The following is a 16,644-nucleotide window of genomic DNA, read 5'->3' as shown; positions in this document are numbered from 1 at the left end:
TTAGTTCCCGTTAGACAACAGCTACCGTTAGCATTCAACCTCTTCCTAGCTAACAAGACTGTTTAATAGTGTGACGTGATATGATAGTAATAGTGTAAATAAACACATCTTAGACTGCTGCTGTAATTGAACCTCTCTACCTGTGTGACCTCACAGTTTCCCAGCATGCCTCAGCTGTGGCGCTGTATGAGGGGGAGGAGTTTGTCCTGCTGCCCTGTGAGTTTCCCACTTTTGACCTGGACGCCCCCTCAGTGGTGTGGAGTCGCTTGGATCTCCATCCTACAACTGTCCACAAGCGTCAGCAGGAAGGTGATGAGCTTGGAGACCAAAACCAGCTTTACAGCGGCCGAACATCCATGATGGCTGATGCTCTGGAAAGTGGAGACCTCAGCCTCAATCTGACAAAACTCCGCCTCTCTGACAGCGGGAACTACACCTGCACCGTCCGACGAGGGTCAAGAGGAGGACGGAGAGTGACGGACGTACAGCTGCAGGTCAAAGGTTAGCCACAATCCCTGAAACCAGCTGTACATACAGGTCTGAGGTGTGTACTGTAGATAAAGGTCAAAGGTCATGTTCATTATGTTTCTGTTTCCCACAGAACGATTTGTATTTCCATCCTGGGCCACAGCTCTCCTGGTTCTCCTGACTGTTGGTCTTATTGTTTTGGGGAGTCTTTTAGTGCATTTTCGGCAGTATTTCATCTCAGGTACATCACTTCTACTACACTACCCAGAATGCCAATGGTTGTCATCTTTAGTCTTGTAACTCCACCGTGATTGTTGAGGCAGAGTGTCGACACTTAGTTCTGGGATTATAACACAATGATGAGATGATGAGGTCCTGTTACCATCACAGTTCCTGCTCCTGTCTTTACAGCTGATGTTGTGGTTTGTTGTCCTCTCAGACTACCAGGTGGAGGTGGATTCAGGGGCGGAGTCTGTCCAGCTGCCCTGCAAAACCATAATTCACCTGCCTGATGATGCTAAAGTGGAGTGGACGAACAGTGTCAACCTGAAGGTCCATGTGTATCAGAATGACCTTCTGACTGACGAGCAGCATCAGTGTTACAGAGGCCGAACAGAGATGAAGAAAAACTTGCTGAGAGACTTGAGTCTGACCCTGAAATACCCCACAGACTGGGACAGAAACCTTTACACCTGCACCGTCTACAACAAGGAGAGGACCATCCTGATGTGGAAACAAGTGGAGCTCCTGGTCAAAGGTGAGTACTGCAAAACTGTCATCCATAAAGGACTTTTATATTGAACCAAAGCCACCTTTCCTGATCCTGTAAGTGTTTTAGTATCTAAACAAAAAACATGGAGGACTTGACCTCTGACCTATGACCTCTGAGTGAAACACCAGTTTAAAACTTCCTGGCTGGTAAAAAATGCTGTCAACGAACAGGATCCAGGCAGTTTCCTTCTAAACATGTTTGTCAGAAACTTTTAATTGTTTATTAAAAACTAATTTGTATGCTGCAGGTTTTCTGTTAACAAATCACCATCTGTAAAAATCAGTCAGAGAACATTTGATGGGTTCTCTTCCCCCAAAGACAAAATAAAATAAGATTCAAAGTGACCCTGATAGACTTAATACTTAAAAACATCAACACATGTAAATGTCACCAGATGAAACATTACTGTGAAGCACAACATCAGGTTTCTGTACAATGTTGTAATAATTCAATAAAGTTATTAAAACCTGCTTCTGCTGTCTGTACAGCTGATGTTGTGACTTGTTGTCCTCTCAGGCTGTCAGGTGCACGTGGATGAGGGGGTGGAGTCTGTCAAGCTGCCCTTCCAGACCACAGTTCACCTGCCTGATGATGCTAAAGTGGAGTGGACGAACAGTATTAACATGAAGGTCCACGTGTATCAGAATGGCCTTCTGACTGAGGAGCAGCATCAGTGTTACAGAGGCCGAACAGAGATGAAGAGAAACTCGCTGAGTGACTTCAGTCTGACCCTGAAATACCTCACAGACATGGACAGAGACTTTTACACCTGCACCGTCTACAACAAGGAGAGGACCATCCTGATGAGGAAACGAGTGGATCTCCTGGTCAAAGGTGAGTACTGCAAAACTGTCATCCATAAAGGACTTTTATATTGAACCAAAGCCACCTCTCCTGATCCTGCAAGTGTTTTAGTATCTAAACAAAAAACATGGAGGACTTGACCTGTGACCTACGACCTCTGAGTGAAACACCAGTTTAAAACTTCCTGGCTGATAAAAAATGCTGTCAACGAACAGAATCCAGGCAGTTTCCTTCTAAACATGTTTGTCAGAAACTTCTAATTGTTTATTAAAAACTAATTTGTATGCTGCAGGTTTTATGTTAACAAATCAGCATCTGTAAAAATCAGTCAGAGAACATTTGATGGGTTCTCTTCCCCCAAAGACAAAATAAAATAACATTCAAAGTGACCCTGATAGACTTATTACTTAAAAACATCAATACATGTAAATGTCACCAGATGAAACGTTACTGTGAAGCACAACATCAGGTTTCTGTACAATGTTGTAATAATTCAATAAAGTTATTAAAACCTGCTTCTGCTGTCTGTACAGCTGATGTTGTGACTTGTTGTCCTCTCAGTCTGTCAGGTGGAGGTGGATTCAGGGGCGGAGTCTGTCCAGCTGCCATTCCAGACCACAGCTAGTCTGCCACAGGATTTTACAGTGATGTGGAAATGTTATGAACCAAAACTGGTAATGAAGGTCCACAAATATCCTGAAAGCTCTGACCAGCCTGGAGAACAGAACGAGTTTTACAGAGACCGGACAGAGATGAACAAAGACCTGCTGGAAACTGGAGACTTAAGTCTGACCCTGAAAAACCCCAAACACATAGACACAGGGACATACAGGTGCATCATCTACAACACAGACGAAGACATCGTGAGATGGAAAACAGTACTGCTTAAAGTCAAAGGTCAGTATGAAGATACAAGTCAGAGGAACTTGTTTGTCTCTGGTTGGTTGTTTGTCTCTGTCCAACTGTCCTCTGTCTCCTCTGCAGGGAGAATTCAGATCACAGATGAAACAATCAACATCAGGAACAGAAGCAGCTCAACTGATCCAACTCCAACTGATCATCTGATGGAGGATCGATCTGTTTGATTGGTCTGTTTGTCACTCTGACTATTGATCTGATGTGACTTTGGATCAGAGAGACAATGGAGGTGAAGGAGCTGATGGACGGTGGATGACAACATGAAGCTTTATCAGCTTCTTCTTCACTCTGACTGCTTCTATATAATCACTATTGGTCACTATTGATCATCTGTGTGTGATGTCACATGTTGATCAGCTCTGTGATTTGGACTGAAACATGTTCTTGTTTTTATTTAGACCTTCAGTGTCCCTGAAGGCCACTTGTTGTTTAGATCCTTTGAGCTCGGACAGAGGTCTCACTTTGAAGGAGACACCTGACACTTTCAGTCTGTTTGTGTTTTATTGTCACTCACTATATTCCAGTTTCTATCAGTTGCTTCAACATGCTTTTTAAAGCACTCACACAGTTTTCTACCTTAATCCACCCTGTTCAGAACAACAAACCAGAATAACATTGTCTTTATCACTGTTGATGTCCAGAAAATGAACTTGTGTATTTAGTTTCTCTTTGAGACTTCTGTCCAGTGAAATCTCGTCCACAGATGGAGGAAGACGTCCTTTAAAATCAAGCCAACATCTGTTTGAACAAATGGTCTCAAACAGATGTTGGCTTGAGGAGCAACATCTGATGCTACGAGACAGGATGTCAGTCATTATCTGGTTATTGATTGGTCTGATGATTTGACAGTAAAATTGAGAATTCAAATATTTAAAGTGGAAAACTGAGGAGCATCATCACAGAAAATGGATCTAAAGCTGGGAGAGTAATAGATTCAAAAGACATAAAACCTTTGATTATCTCGCCCACATGTGGCAGACTGGTACCATATTTCTGAAAGAGGCTTATTTTATACCTGTGTGATGAGTGAAGTAAGAGTTACGTTACATATCGCTCAGATTTATGATGTCATGTTAAATGAGAACATGTCAACAATAACTAATAAAACAGAATAACAACAGGAGTTTTGACTTTTAGTTTGTTTTACCAACATAACATAACTGACATGGACAAAATGAGGTGAAAGAAAACACACTCAGTAATGCATGTTCTCTTGTTTATTTAAAAAAAAGCTTCACCTTTGATCACCAGAACCAAAAATCAATTAACCACTTCTAGTCAACCAATCACAGAGCTCGGAGTGAAGCCACATGATCCACTGAGAGCGTTTCAGGGCGATGACCAGAAAACAAACATTAAAGTTCCAGCAGCGCTCAAGTCTTTTATATTCATCAGTGTGACAGAAGAAAGACGAGACTTCAGCAGGATGAGACACGCTTCAGTCTGTAAGTGTGTGACTGCATCATTTATTACATTTTATACTAAAACACTGTCAACAGCTGCAAACTCATTGTATTTTCTCTCTCTGTTGTCAGTGCTGTGTGTCTACTGCTACTTTGTGAGCGCAGGATCTTCATCTCGTAGTGAGTATTGTTCAACAGTCTGACTGTACAAGTGATTTTCTCAACCGTTATCCAGAATAGTTCAAAATGAGCTCCACCTTCACCAACTGCAGCAGTAAAATCCAGCTTTGCACTTTGTGCCACAGGAAGTTAATAAGCCAAGTTTGGATCAGGTGAGCAGGTAGAAAGAGTGAGTGTTTTGGCAGGTGATGAGTGACTAGGAGTCGGCTGGAGTTGTGACTGTAAAACATTAAAAAATAATATATGAAACATTGATACAGGAGGTCATGATGCACAGAACTGATAAGCCCCGGTAATGTTATCACCTGGTAAAACAGAGGAACTTCTTCTCTTTCTAACATCAGATGTACAGCGACAGGAGACCAAGAAGTACGCTGGAGTCCTGCCAACAAAGATGGTCATTTCTCCGACCTGGTACATCAGTGTGGGCGACACTGTACAGCTCAACTGCACCACACACAATGAAAAAGGGAACTACGGCGACACAATGGACATGCAACTGGTCCTGGACCAAGATGGGACCTGGAGAGAAGACTAAAAAGGTTTGGGACATTTACATTGAGGCCAAGATTAGGTGTTTGGCTAATGTGACTAATGTGATTGATCTTTTACGCTACAGTGAGCAGTCAGTCAGTCAGTCAGTCAGTCAGGAGTTCTGAAGTTGAGATGTGGATCTCAGTTTGGTATATTTGTGTGGTGTCTTCTCACAGGTCCTGTTGAGCCAGGGATTAGTCAAAGAGATAAAAGAATGGAGGTGGTGCCCCATTTACGAGTGCTTTATTGATAATCGCAAGTGATTAATAAATTACATTTATTAGTAGTGTATCTCCTATATATGTATGGTGCCCCGTGTGAGGCCACTTAAAACCACAGTTCTCTGCATTAAATTAATGTGTACAGACAAACATTGGTTGTAATAATCAAAACTTAAGCTGTTTTAATGTTGTTTGGATGTCCACTGAGTGATTAATGCGATACTTAACTTCATATTCTTGACTGCATATTTCCTTGAATTGTGTGTGGGCATAAAACTTTCGTTGAGCCGTGATTGTGCTGCTTAAAATGAAATTAATGTGCACAGATGCTGCGTTGTAATCAGATCTGTTAGTTATAAAGAGCTTTCCAGCATTGCCACATGTTGGAATTAGTGTGTACAGATTCTGTGTTGTAATGCTGTGATTTATTTGCATGAATAAGTGTTGCTGTACACTTATAGCCATGAGACCAGAGGAAACGGTTGACTCCCTTTTGTCCAACTACGTTGCCTTAAAACAGAAAAATACAACTTCTGCCCTGAGACCACGAGGGATTCAACTGCCCTCAGACAACTTCTGCCCTGAGACCAGGAGAGATTTACCTGCCCTCAGACAACTTCTGCCCTGAGACCAGGAGAGATTCAACTGCCCTCAGACAACTTCTGCCCTGAGACCAGGAGAGATTCACCTGCCCTCAGACAACTTCTGCCCTGAGATCAGAGGAGACAGTTGACTGCATTTTGTCCAACTACGTTGCCTTAAAACAGAAAAATAAGACTTCTGCCCTGAGACCAGGAGGGATTCACCTGCCCTCAGACAAAATTGTGGGAAACAATGGTCTCTGCCCTGGGACCAGATGAGACTAAACAGCCATGAAGAAAAGCCAAATTAATAAATTAGATTACACTGCCCCAAATAGCTGGTTGAGATGGTTGAAGTTGAGATGTGAATCTCAGTTTGGTATATTTGTGTGGTGTCTTCTGGTCTAAATCATTATTTGTCTGAGGGTAGTTTAGTCCCTCTTCTGGTCTCAGGGCAGAAGTCGTATCTTTCTGTTTTAAGGCAACGTAGTGGACAAAAGGGACTTCTGCCCTGAGACCAGGAGGGATTCACCTGCCCTCAGACAAAATTGTGGGAAACAATGGTCTCTGCCCTGAGACCAGAGAAGACAGTTGACTCCCTTTTGTCCAACTATGTTGCCTTAAAACAGAAAAATACGACTTCTGCCCTGAGACCAGGAGAGATTCTTACATATATGTATTTTGAATGGAGATGAGTTACAAGTGATGAACATTTTTTAATTCATGGAAACATTAGTCGCAAATGCTTTTTAGGAAAGTATGGAATTACTATATTTCAGGCCAATATTGTGAAGGCCTTTTGTATCGTCACTATTTTTCATGAACTCCAGACCTTCTAATATATTATAGTGCTTATATAGAAAGTGTTTTGTAGGTTTGTTCCAAAAACTATTTAGTTTTATACATCAGTTTGACATGAAGTGGGCATATATTTCTCTTATATGTTGGTATAACAAGCTAATTAACTAAGACTGACAATTTTTTTTCCAGCGACAGTCTTTATAACTGAAAACATTCTGATATAAAGAGTGTCTTCATCAGCCCAAAAGATTATAAGGAAATGGTTTACATAGAAACATCAGCTGCTGCTTCTTATTAATAATGATAATTTATAGTGATAATTAAATCACCTGTCTGTTGAGGCACAATTATTCAGATACATTAACAGAAGTCTATTGGTGCAGGAAGTCATTATCATCACTTCCAATGTAAGACAGGTGGAGGCTCTGTAGTGTTTTCTGTGATCCTAGAGGTCCCTCTACAGACGAGCCAACAACACTGCACATTGAACAAAAGAAGCTGTTTACCAGGAAAGACATTTTTTTATACCAAGCACATTTCCTCAGCAGTCACATCTATCACAATAATCTGTGTAAAAACCTGCTCGGCCTGTTGCTTTACATTCCAGCTGCTGCTTCAGTGGAAACAGACGTAAGTGAAACTAAAGTTTTGTCACTGTGTCAGTGGATCATCAGGAGGAGGAAAGTGTTGACTGCTGTAAACTGAACAGTGTTTAGTGCAACGCAGATTGAAGAGGACTTTGTGATTCTAAGTTTTTATTTTTTTCACTGGAGGTTGAAGATGTTTGTGGTGTTTGTGATCCTCGTGCACGGTAAGATAAACTTCCTCCCTCTGATCTGATCAACACCTCATTTTAAGACCACGTTGAATCAGAAAACAAAGTAAACTAAATAATGAGAGAAACATCTGAGTTGATTCTGTTTGTTGTCAGCTGTCACTGCTGTTAAACTGTGCTGATGGGATTTTAAAGCAGCCACACAATCACAAGCAAGACCAGATTTATGTCTCCTGAGGATATACGAGGAATAATGGAGCATTTATGTGGTGTCAGAATAATCTGAGAAATGAGTTCCCGACTGCCGAGAATTCATGCAAATGTCCCTTCGAGTAAGAACAGCAATTTGGAAAGTCTCTGAAAGAGTTTGGTGCACAACTTACTGATGCTGACGACATATACAAAGAAACATGGTGGATGAAAGTAAATGTTTGGTGGATGGTTAGAGCCTTTATATTAATTCACGTGTTGCATATAGATTATTTTACTCACATGTAATCTGTAATATGGTATTAGGTTGTAACTGTTAGTTGCTGTGCATGAAGAGCGACCTAGACGAGCTGGAAAAGATTTGAACGTGATAACAAGTCAGATAAAGCAGTATTTTATCAGGTTGAGCAAGTACTCATAGTATTCTGTACAGATAATAAACTTTTTAAGGATAAAATGTGTCAATATCCAAACTCTCAATGAAGGAGAGTCCTCTGATTAAACCATTTTCTTTTGACGTCAGTCAGTGACAGTAATTTAACCTCTCTACCTGTGTGACCTCACAGTTTCCCAGCATGCCTCAGCTGTGGAGCTGTATGAGGGGGAGGAGTTTGTCCTGCTGCCCTGTGAGTTTCCCACTTTTGACATGGATGTCCCCTCAGTGGTGTGGAGTCGCTTGGACCTCCATCCTACAACCGTCCACAAGCGTCAGCAGGAAGGTGATGAGCTTGGAGACCAAAACCAGCTTTACAGCGGCCGAACATCCATGATGGCTGATGCTCTGGAAAGTGGAGACCTGAGCCTCAATCTGACAAAACTCCGTCTCTCTGACAGCGGGAACTACACCTGCACCGTCAGAAGAGCCTTAGGAGACGAGCGGAGAGTGACGGACGTACACCTGCTGGTCAAAGGTTAGCTACAATCCCTGAAACCAGCTGTAGATACAGGCCCGAGGTCAGTACTGTAGATAAAGGTCAAAGGTCATGTTCATTATGTTTCTGTTTCCCACAGAACGATTTGTATTTCCATCCTGGGCCACAGCTCTCCTGGTTCTCCTGGCTGTTGGTCTTATTGTTTTGGGGAGTCTTTTAGTGCATTTTCGGCAGTATTTCATGTCAGGTACATCACTTCTACTACACTACCCAGAATGCCAATGGTTGTCATCTTTAGTCTTGTAACTCGACCGTGATTGTTGAGGCAGAGTGTCGACAGTTAGTTCTGGGATTATAACAGAAGGATGAGACAGAAGGTCCTGTTACCATCACAGCTCCTGCTCCTGTCTTTAGCTGATGTTGTGGTTTGTTGTCCTCTCAGTCTACCAGGTGGAGGTGGATTCAGGGGCGGAGTCTGTCCAGCTGCCCTGCAAAACCCTAATTCACCTGCCTGAGGACGTCACAGCCGAGTGGACGAACAGTCACAACATGAAGGTCCAGGTGTATCAAAATGGCCTTCTGACTGACGAGCAGCATCATGCTTACAGAGGCCGAACAGAGATGAAGAGAAACCCGCTGAAAACTAGAGACTTTAGTCTGACCATGAAGTACCCCACAGAGTGGGACAGAGACTTTTACATCTGCACCGTCTACAACAGGGAGAGGACCTTCCTGATGAAGAAACAAGTGGAGCTCCTGGTCAGAGGTGAGTACTGCAAAACTGTCATCCATAAAGGACTTTTATATTGAAAAAAAGCCACCTTTCCTGTTCCTGTAAGTGTTTTAGTATCTAAACAAAAAACATGGAGGACTCGACCTCTGACCTACGACCTCTGAGTGAAACACCAGTTTAAAACTTCCTGGCTGATTAAAAAATGCTGTCAACGAACAGAATCCAGGCAGTTTCCTTCTGAACATGTTTGTCAGAAACTTTTAATTGTTTATTAAAAACTAATTTGTATGCTGCAGGTTTTATGTTAACAAATCAGCATCTGTAAAAATCAGTCAGAGAACATTTGATGGGTTCTCTTCCCCCAAAGACAAAATAAAATAAGATTCAAAGTGACCCTGATAGACTTATTACTTAAAAACATCAATACATGTAAATGTCACCAGATGAAACATTACTGTGAAGCACAACATCAGGTTTCTGTACAATGTTGTAATAATTCAATAAAGTTAAAACCTGCTTCTGCTGTCTGTACAGCTGATGTTGTGACTTGTCCTCTCAGACTATCAGATGGAGGTGGATGAGGGGCGGAGTCTGTCCAGCTGCCCTGCAAAACCACAGTTCACCTGCCTGATGATGATAAAGTGGTGTGGATACGTGATGATCCCAGACCCACAATGATGGTCCAGGTGTATCAGAACGGCTCTGACCAGCCTGGAGAACAGAACCAGTTTTACAGAGACCGGACAGAGATGAACAAAGACCTGCTGGAAACTGGAGACTTAAGTCTGACCCTGAAAAACCCCAAACACACAGACACAGGGACATACAGGTGCATCGTCTCCAACACAGACGGACACATGGTGAGACGGAAAACAGTATGGCTTAAAGTCAAAGGTCAGTATGAAGATACAGGTCAGAGGAACTTGTGTTTGTCTCTGGTTGGTTGTTTGTCTCTGTCCAACTGTCCTCTGTCTCCTCTGCAGGGAGAATTCAGATCACAGATGAAACAATCAACATCAGGAACAGAAGCAGCTCAACTCCAACTGATCCTCTGATGGAGGATCAATCTGTGTGATTGGTCTGTTTGTCACTCTGACTATTGATCTGATGTGACTTTGGATCAGAGAGACAATGGAGGTGAAGGAGCTGATGGACGGTGGATGACAACATGAAGCTTTATCAGCTTCTTCTTCACTCTGACTCCTTCTATATAATCACTATTGGTCACTATTGATCATCTGTGTGTGATGTCACATGTTGATCAGCTCTGTGATTTTGACTGAAACATGTTCTTGTTTCTTTTTAGACCTTCAGTGTCCCTGAAGGACACTTGTTGTTTAGATCCTTCGAGCTCGGACAGAGGTCTCACTTTGAAGGAGACACCTGACACTTTCAATCTGTTTGTGTTTTATTGTCACACTCACTATATTCCAGTTTTTATCAGTTGCTTCAACATGTTTTCTAAAGCACTCACACAGTTTTCTACCTTAATCGACCCTGTTCAGAACAACAACCAGAATAACATTGTCTTTATCACTGTTGATGTCCAGAAAATGAAATTTATTTAGTTTCTCTTTGAGACTTCTGTCCAGTGAAATCTCGTCCACAGATGGAGGAAGACGTCCTTTAAAATCAAGCCAACATCTGTTTGAACAAACAGTCTCAAACAGATGTTGGCAGGCTTATTTTATACCTGTGTGATGACTGAAGTAAGAGTTACGTTACATATCGCTCAGATTTATGATTTCATGGAAAATGTCAACAATAACTAATAAAACAGAATAACAACAGCAGTTTTGAGTTTTAGTTTGTTTTACCAACATAACATAACTGACATGGACAAAATGAGGTGAAAGAAAACACACTCAGAAGTGCATGTTCTCTTGATTATTTAAAAAAAGCTTCACCTTTGATCACCAGAACCAAAAATCAATGAACCACTACTAGTCGACCAATCACAGAGCTCGGAGTGAAGCCACATGATCCACTGAGAGCGTTTCAGGGCGATGACCAGAAAACAAACATTAAAGTTCCAGCAGCGCTCAAATCTTTGATATTCATCAGTGTGACAGAAGAAAGACGAGACTTCAGCAGGATGAGACACGTTTCAGTCTGTAAGTGTGTGACTGCATCATTTATTACATTTTATACTAAAACGCTGTCAACAGCTGCAAACTCATTGTGTTCTCTCTGTTGTCAGTGCTGTGTGTCTACTGCTACTTTGTGGGCGCAGGATCTTCATCTCGTAGTGAGTATTGTTCAACAGTCTGACTGTACAAGTGATTTTCTCAACCGTTATCCAGAACAGTTCAAAATGAGCTCCACCTTCACCAACTGCAGCAGTAAAATCCAGCTTTGCACTTTGTGCCACAGGAAGTTAATGAGCCAAGTGTGGATCAGGTGAGCAGGTAGAAAGAGTGTTTTGGCAGGTGATGAGTGACTAGGAGTCGGCTGGAGTTGTGACTGTAAAACATTAAAAATAATATATGAAACATTGAAAAAGGAGGTCATGATGCACAGGACTGATAAGCCCCGGTAATGTTATCACCTGGTAAAACAGAGGAACTTCTTCTCTTTCTAAAATCAGATGTACATCGACGGGAGACCAAGAAGTACGCTGGAGTCCTGCCAACAAAGATGGTCATTTCTCCGACCTGGTACGTCAGTGTGGGCGACACTGTACAGCTCAACTGCACCACACACAATGACAAAGGGAACTACGGCGACACGATGGACATGCAACTGGTCTGGACCAAGATGGGACCTGGAGAGAAGACCAAAGAGGTTTGGGACATTTACATTAAGGCCAAGATTAGGTGTTTGGCTGATGTGACGCTATCTTAAATAGCACTGGCTGGAGGGTAAATTTCCACTAATCTGACACAGATTAGTCACTAATGACGACCTAAACTGTGACTCAATTTGTCAAGAAGTGAGCTGCACATGCTAACAGAGAAGATCTTATCTTAGATATGGTTAACATCAAACTTCAGTCAGGGGTTCTGAAGTTGAGATGTGAATCTCAGTTTGGTATATTTGTGTGGTGTCTTCTCACAGGTCCTGTTGAGCCAGCGAGCGTCTTTAGGCTTCTCCTATGTGCTGGGCCCCGTTACCCATGAGCATCAGGGTGTTTACTCCTGTCATGTCCAGAACAGCAGGCCTGATATTTATGTTAATGAGTGGCACTACATAATCTGGGTGGCTGGTAAATGCTTTATATAATAAATGATTATGTTTTATTTAATGTGATATTATCATTCATCATCTCCATCACCCCCAATGCAGATGTTTCTCCTCCGGAAGCCTCGATAGATGTGATCAGCCACAACAGGAGCCAGTTCGTTCATGCTGAGATGTTCACCGTGAGCTGCCAGCTGCCCGACAACAACACCCAGTGGAAGATGATGAGGTTGGCCTTTAACTTGTATCAGTGTATGCCTTGGCAAAAACGAGCCACAATTTCTGTAGCGGCAAGGCTACATTAATCTAAAAGTTCAAAACAAGACGTATTTTTATTTCCAGTATCCCACCAACAACGGTTAGAATACAAGTTCCCCACTCACTGCAGCGAGGATAGTCTGTGTAGGTTGGGTGCAGCAAGGACACATCTTGTGTGGGTTGGGTGCTGCAAGGACACATCTTGTGTGGGTTGGGTGCTGCAAGGACACATCTTGTGTAGGTTGGGTGCAGCAAGGACACATCTTGTGTAGGTTGGGTGCAGCAAGGACACATCTTGTGTGGGTTGGGTGCAGCAAAGACACATCTTGTGTAGGTTGGGTGCAGCAAGGACACATCCTGTGTAGGTTGGGTGCAGCAAGGACACATCTTGTGTAGGTTGGGTGCAGCAAGGACACATCTTGTGCGGGTTGGGTGCAGCAAGGACACATCTTGTGTAGGTTGGGTGCAGCAAAGACACATCTTGTGTAGGTCGGGTGCAGCAAGGACACATCCTGTGTAGGTTGGGTGCTGCAAGGACACATCTTGTGTAGGTTGGGTGCAGCAAGGACACATCTTGTGCGGGTTGGGTGCAACAAAGACACATCTTGTGTAGGTTGGATGCAGCAAGGACACATCTTGTGCGGGTTGGGTGCAACAAAGACACATCTTGTGTAGGTTGGGTGCAGCAAGGACACATCTTGTGCGGGTTGGGTGCAGGAAGGACACATCTTGTGTATGTTGGGTGCAGCAAGGAAACTGCCTGTGTACGTGGGGTGCACACTCGAGGCCAAGTGTTTGGCCTGTCAGACAGAAGTCATTCTGCTAGCGTGGCTAAAAACATCAGTCTCATCCTCACAGCTACGAGTTACAAAACACTCTTTTTTCGTTTTCCAAGCTTTAATAAGTGGGAAGGAAATATGATCGAGTGTCCCGATCAGGTGTCTTCAGACCGCCGCCTGTCCTGCACCAGCCGTTCTGAAAATCCCTGGTCAGACATCCTGTACTGGTGCCAGAGTTCAACAGGGGAGAGGAGCAACGCCCTCAACATTACCACCACTGGTACACACCTTTAATCACATTTGTTTAGATTTCAGATGTCTGTTAGTCCTTTGCAGTTTCATTTAAAGAGAGATGTCCTCATAACTTCTCACATGGTTTGATTAAAATAAATGTTTGAGGCCCAAAGAGGCCAATTATCCAACACCTCACAAAACTAACACAGATCTGTGATCAGTGATCACCTGACGACGGATCAGATTTATCTGGTGAACATTTGGAAGGGCTCAACTGCAAGTTTGGGAACCACTGGGTTAAACCAGCTAGTAAGCTATTAGTTAGCAAGATATCACCTCCAGTAGTATTGGTAAGTCAAGATGTCTGAATTTGCTGTGTTTTCTCTGTACTGTAGCATAGAGCTGTGCGATATTACGATGCAATATAAAAATGTCTACCGTAGGATATAACCCTCTGTCGTTTATATCGTAATTTTAACACGTAGGCTACTTGTTTAGCATTGTTGCTACACTAACGTTAACATACACTACGGTTGTGATTTAATACGCTGTGTAAAGCACAACTCAATGTCGAATTGACCGTTGGATATCCAAACTTTGAGTTCAAAACAAGTTCATTGTATGAAGGCGATGTAACTGCAGCAACGCTACTGCTTCGTGGTAGCATTTTTACGTCAACCGCAAGGACTCGTTTACGGCACCGGTGGCCCGGGAGTAAACAGAGGGAAAGCAGCATGGCGGAGATGGAGGTGAATGCAATGGAAGACGAAAATAACGTTACTAGTTACGTTACATCAGACGCGAATACAGAAGCAGAACCCAGCGGCAAGGCCTACTATCTGTCCTACCTGGTAAAAGATCGTTATTTTTTTTTATATTTGCATAAAAGCTTGGAATAGTTTTTGTTTAGAAATTCTTATTTGTTGTGACCGTCCTGCAAAAAGTCACAAATAAAAGGAGAAAGTGCCATTCATTTGCCTTTCATTCACGTGGTTATCAAAAATAGTGCTGGTGCTTCAAATGTGATTGATTTGAATATATATATATGTACATATATATATATATATACATATATATATATATGTACATATATATATATATATATATATATATATATATATATATATATATATAATTCTAAGAAAAAATACTACATCGGGATATATAAAATTTTGTCCATATCGCACAGCACTACTGTAGCATTTATTTCTCAGGATTGGGTCAAATGAAAGACTGTCTCTCTCTGTGCAGTTGTGAATAATGTCATGGAGAGTCCGCGGCTTCCTGTGTTGGAGGGGGAGGATGTGATGCTGCGCTGTTTACACATCAACAAAACTACCAAGGAAATCACCTCCAACCTCAGAGCCACCTTCTACAAGAACGACCGTGTGCTCAAGTAAAACTTTCCTCAACCTGAGTTTATTATTCACATCAAACTTACCTTCATCAACATATTCCTTGAGTCTTAATATGAGCATGAAGTGTCACTCAGTTTCTTTTCCTCTGTGTGTTTGTGTCTCAGGTGGGGAACTCAGGGCAACTGGACTCTAACAGCAGTGACCAAAGCTGACGAAGGACTCTACAAGTGTGTCATTCATGGTCACGGAGACACTCATGAGAGCTGGATCAGTGTGAAAGGTACGAACATGGTCATACTCTATATACATTGAGTTTACCTTTTTTCTCAGAATACTGAAGAAAAAGTCATAATTCTGAGATTGAAGTCTGAATTGTGAAAAAGTTTGGTCTCGACCTGCTCTGATTTAAAAGCATCATGACAACTTTTGTTGTAAATTTGGGCTATAGATATATAACTGGCTTGACTTGACACACACACACACACACACATACACACACACACCTATTTATATCTACTCTCCCAATTATGTCCATGTCAGCTCGGAATGAGGACGACCAGAAGACGAGGGACTTGGAAACGTCGTAGATGTTCCCCTGCAACGCTCCACCTCCAGGCTCCAGTCATCTGCTCTCTGATTGGTCAACTCAACCTAACCTGCTCTCACAACATTAGACATGAGAGGCAAACTTTATCAAGTCCTGCACATAATATTCAAGAGTCAAACTTACCAACATTTTAAATAATTTCAAGGACTGTTCATTAACCAATATGAGCACCACACTGGAATGTGTGTCTGTGTATCCTTCAGTGTATCTGAGCCTGAATAAAACATGGCGGAGACTCTGTTGTTAACATGAGCGTGACTTTAATGTTTGTGAATAATTTAGAGAAGCAACCCCCAGCTCCATCAACAACACAAGTTATGAAACAGGGTCGAGATGGAGGAACAGGAAGTGGCAGGAAAGTGAGATGAGGAAGGATGGAGGACGAAATAGATGGAGGGAAGTACTAAAAGTTTATGCGCTGGACTGGTTTTATAAGAAGGACATGAACTCCCAGTGTGGACGAAAATATGACAACATGAGAGAGATGACAACAGAGCAGACAAAGAAAAACAGAAGAAGAAGAACATTAAAATATGATAAGTTTAAGTTGTTGTTTACAGTTTTTTCAACCAACATGTGCTGTTACAACATGAGAACACAGAAATACAAAGTAGTGAATCAAGACAGACTTGATCAAACCTGTCTGTGTATCTCCTCGTCAGTATAATCTTACTACTGCATTAATTCATGTGACAAAAGGGAAGTGATGGAGAGGAAGGAGTGAAAGACTGGAAACAACAGGAAAGCAAAAGTCAAAGAAAGGAAAAGGAAGGAAAGAAAAAACGTCTTTCCTCTTCCTCTCCTCTCCTCGGGACAAGACAGGAAAGGAAAGGAAAGGAAAGGACGGGAGGAAGAGGAAGTAAAGTGACTTTCCACCTGATTAATTTGCAAAGAACAATCAAACACACACACACACTCTGTCTTGGCCTCCCGAGTGCTTGAGTGGTTGCGACATT

At 42.3% G+C, this 16,644-nt stretch overlaps 1 protein-coding gene across 1 annotated transcript; it reads left to right on the top strand.

Moving 5' to 3' along the window:
- Window positions 1-11,228: 11,228 nt before the first annotated feature.
- LOC311251162 (sialoadhesin-like) lies at window positions 11,229-15,994 on the top strand. The gene is made up of 9 exons (XM_084343497.1): window positions 11,229-11,386; window positions 11,473-11,520; window positions 11,860-12,056; window positions 12,330-12,477; window positions 12,558-12,681; window positions 13,606-13,769; window positions 14,975-15,119; window positions 15,246-15,361; window positions 15,622-15,994. Exons 1-9 carry the CDS (start codon window positions 11,368-11,370, stop codon window positions 15,666-15,668), a joined length of 1,008 nt encoding a protein of 335 aa, XP_084199623.1. The 5' UTR covers window positions 11,229-11,367; the 3' UTR covers window positions 15,669-15,994.
- The last annotated feature ends 650 nt before the right edge of the window (window positions 15,995-16,644 follow it).

The sequence above is a fragment of the Pagrus pagrus genome (genome assembly GCF_965226575.1).
Source record: "Pagrus pagrus genome assembly, chromosome: 22".
In the NCBI taxonomy this organism is placed as follows: Eukaryota; Metazoa; Chordata; class Actinopteri; order Spariformes; family Sparidae; genus Pagrus; species Pagrus pagrus.
The sequence above is the reverse complement of the archived record's forward strand: the minus strand, read 5'-3'. Positions and strand labels throughout refer to the sequence as shown.

What these genes read in the sequence shown, in the direction of transcription:
- LOC311251162 (XM_084343497.1), top strand. An exon ending in CTACATAATCTGGGTGGCTG is followed by an intron (nt 12,478 to 12,557) that starts GTAAATGCTTTA and finishes CCCCCAATGCAG; the next exon opens with ATGTTTCTCCTCCGGAAGCC. An exon ending in CCTCAACATTACCACCACTG is followed by an intron (nt 13,770 to 14,974) that starts GTACACACCTTT and finishes CTCTCTGTGCAG; the next exon opens with TTGTGAATAATGTCATGGAG.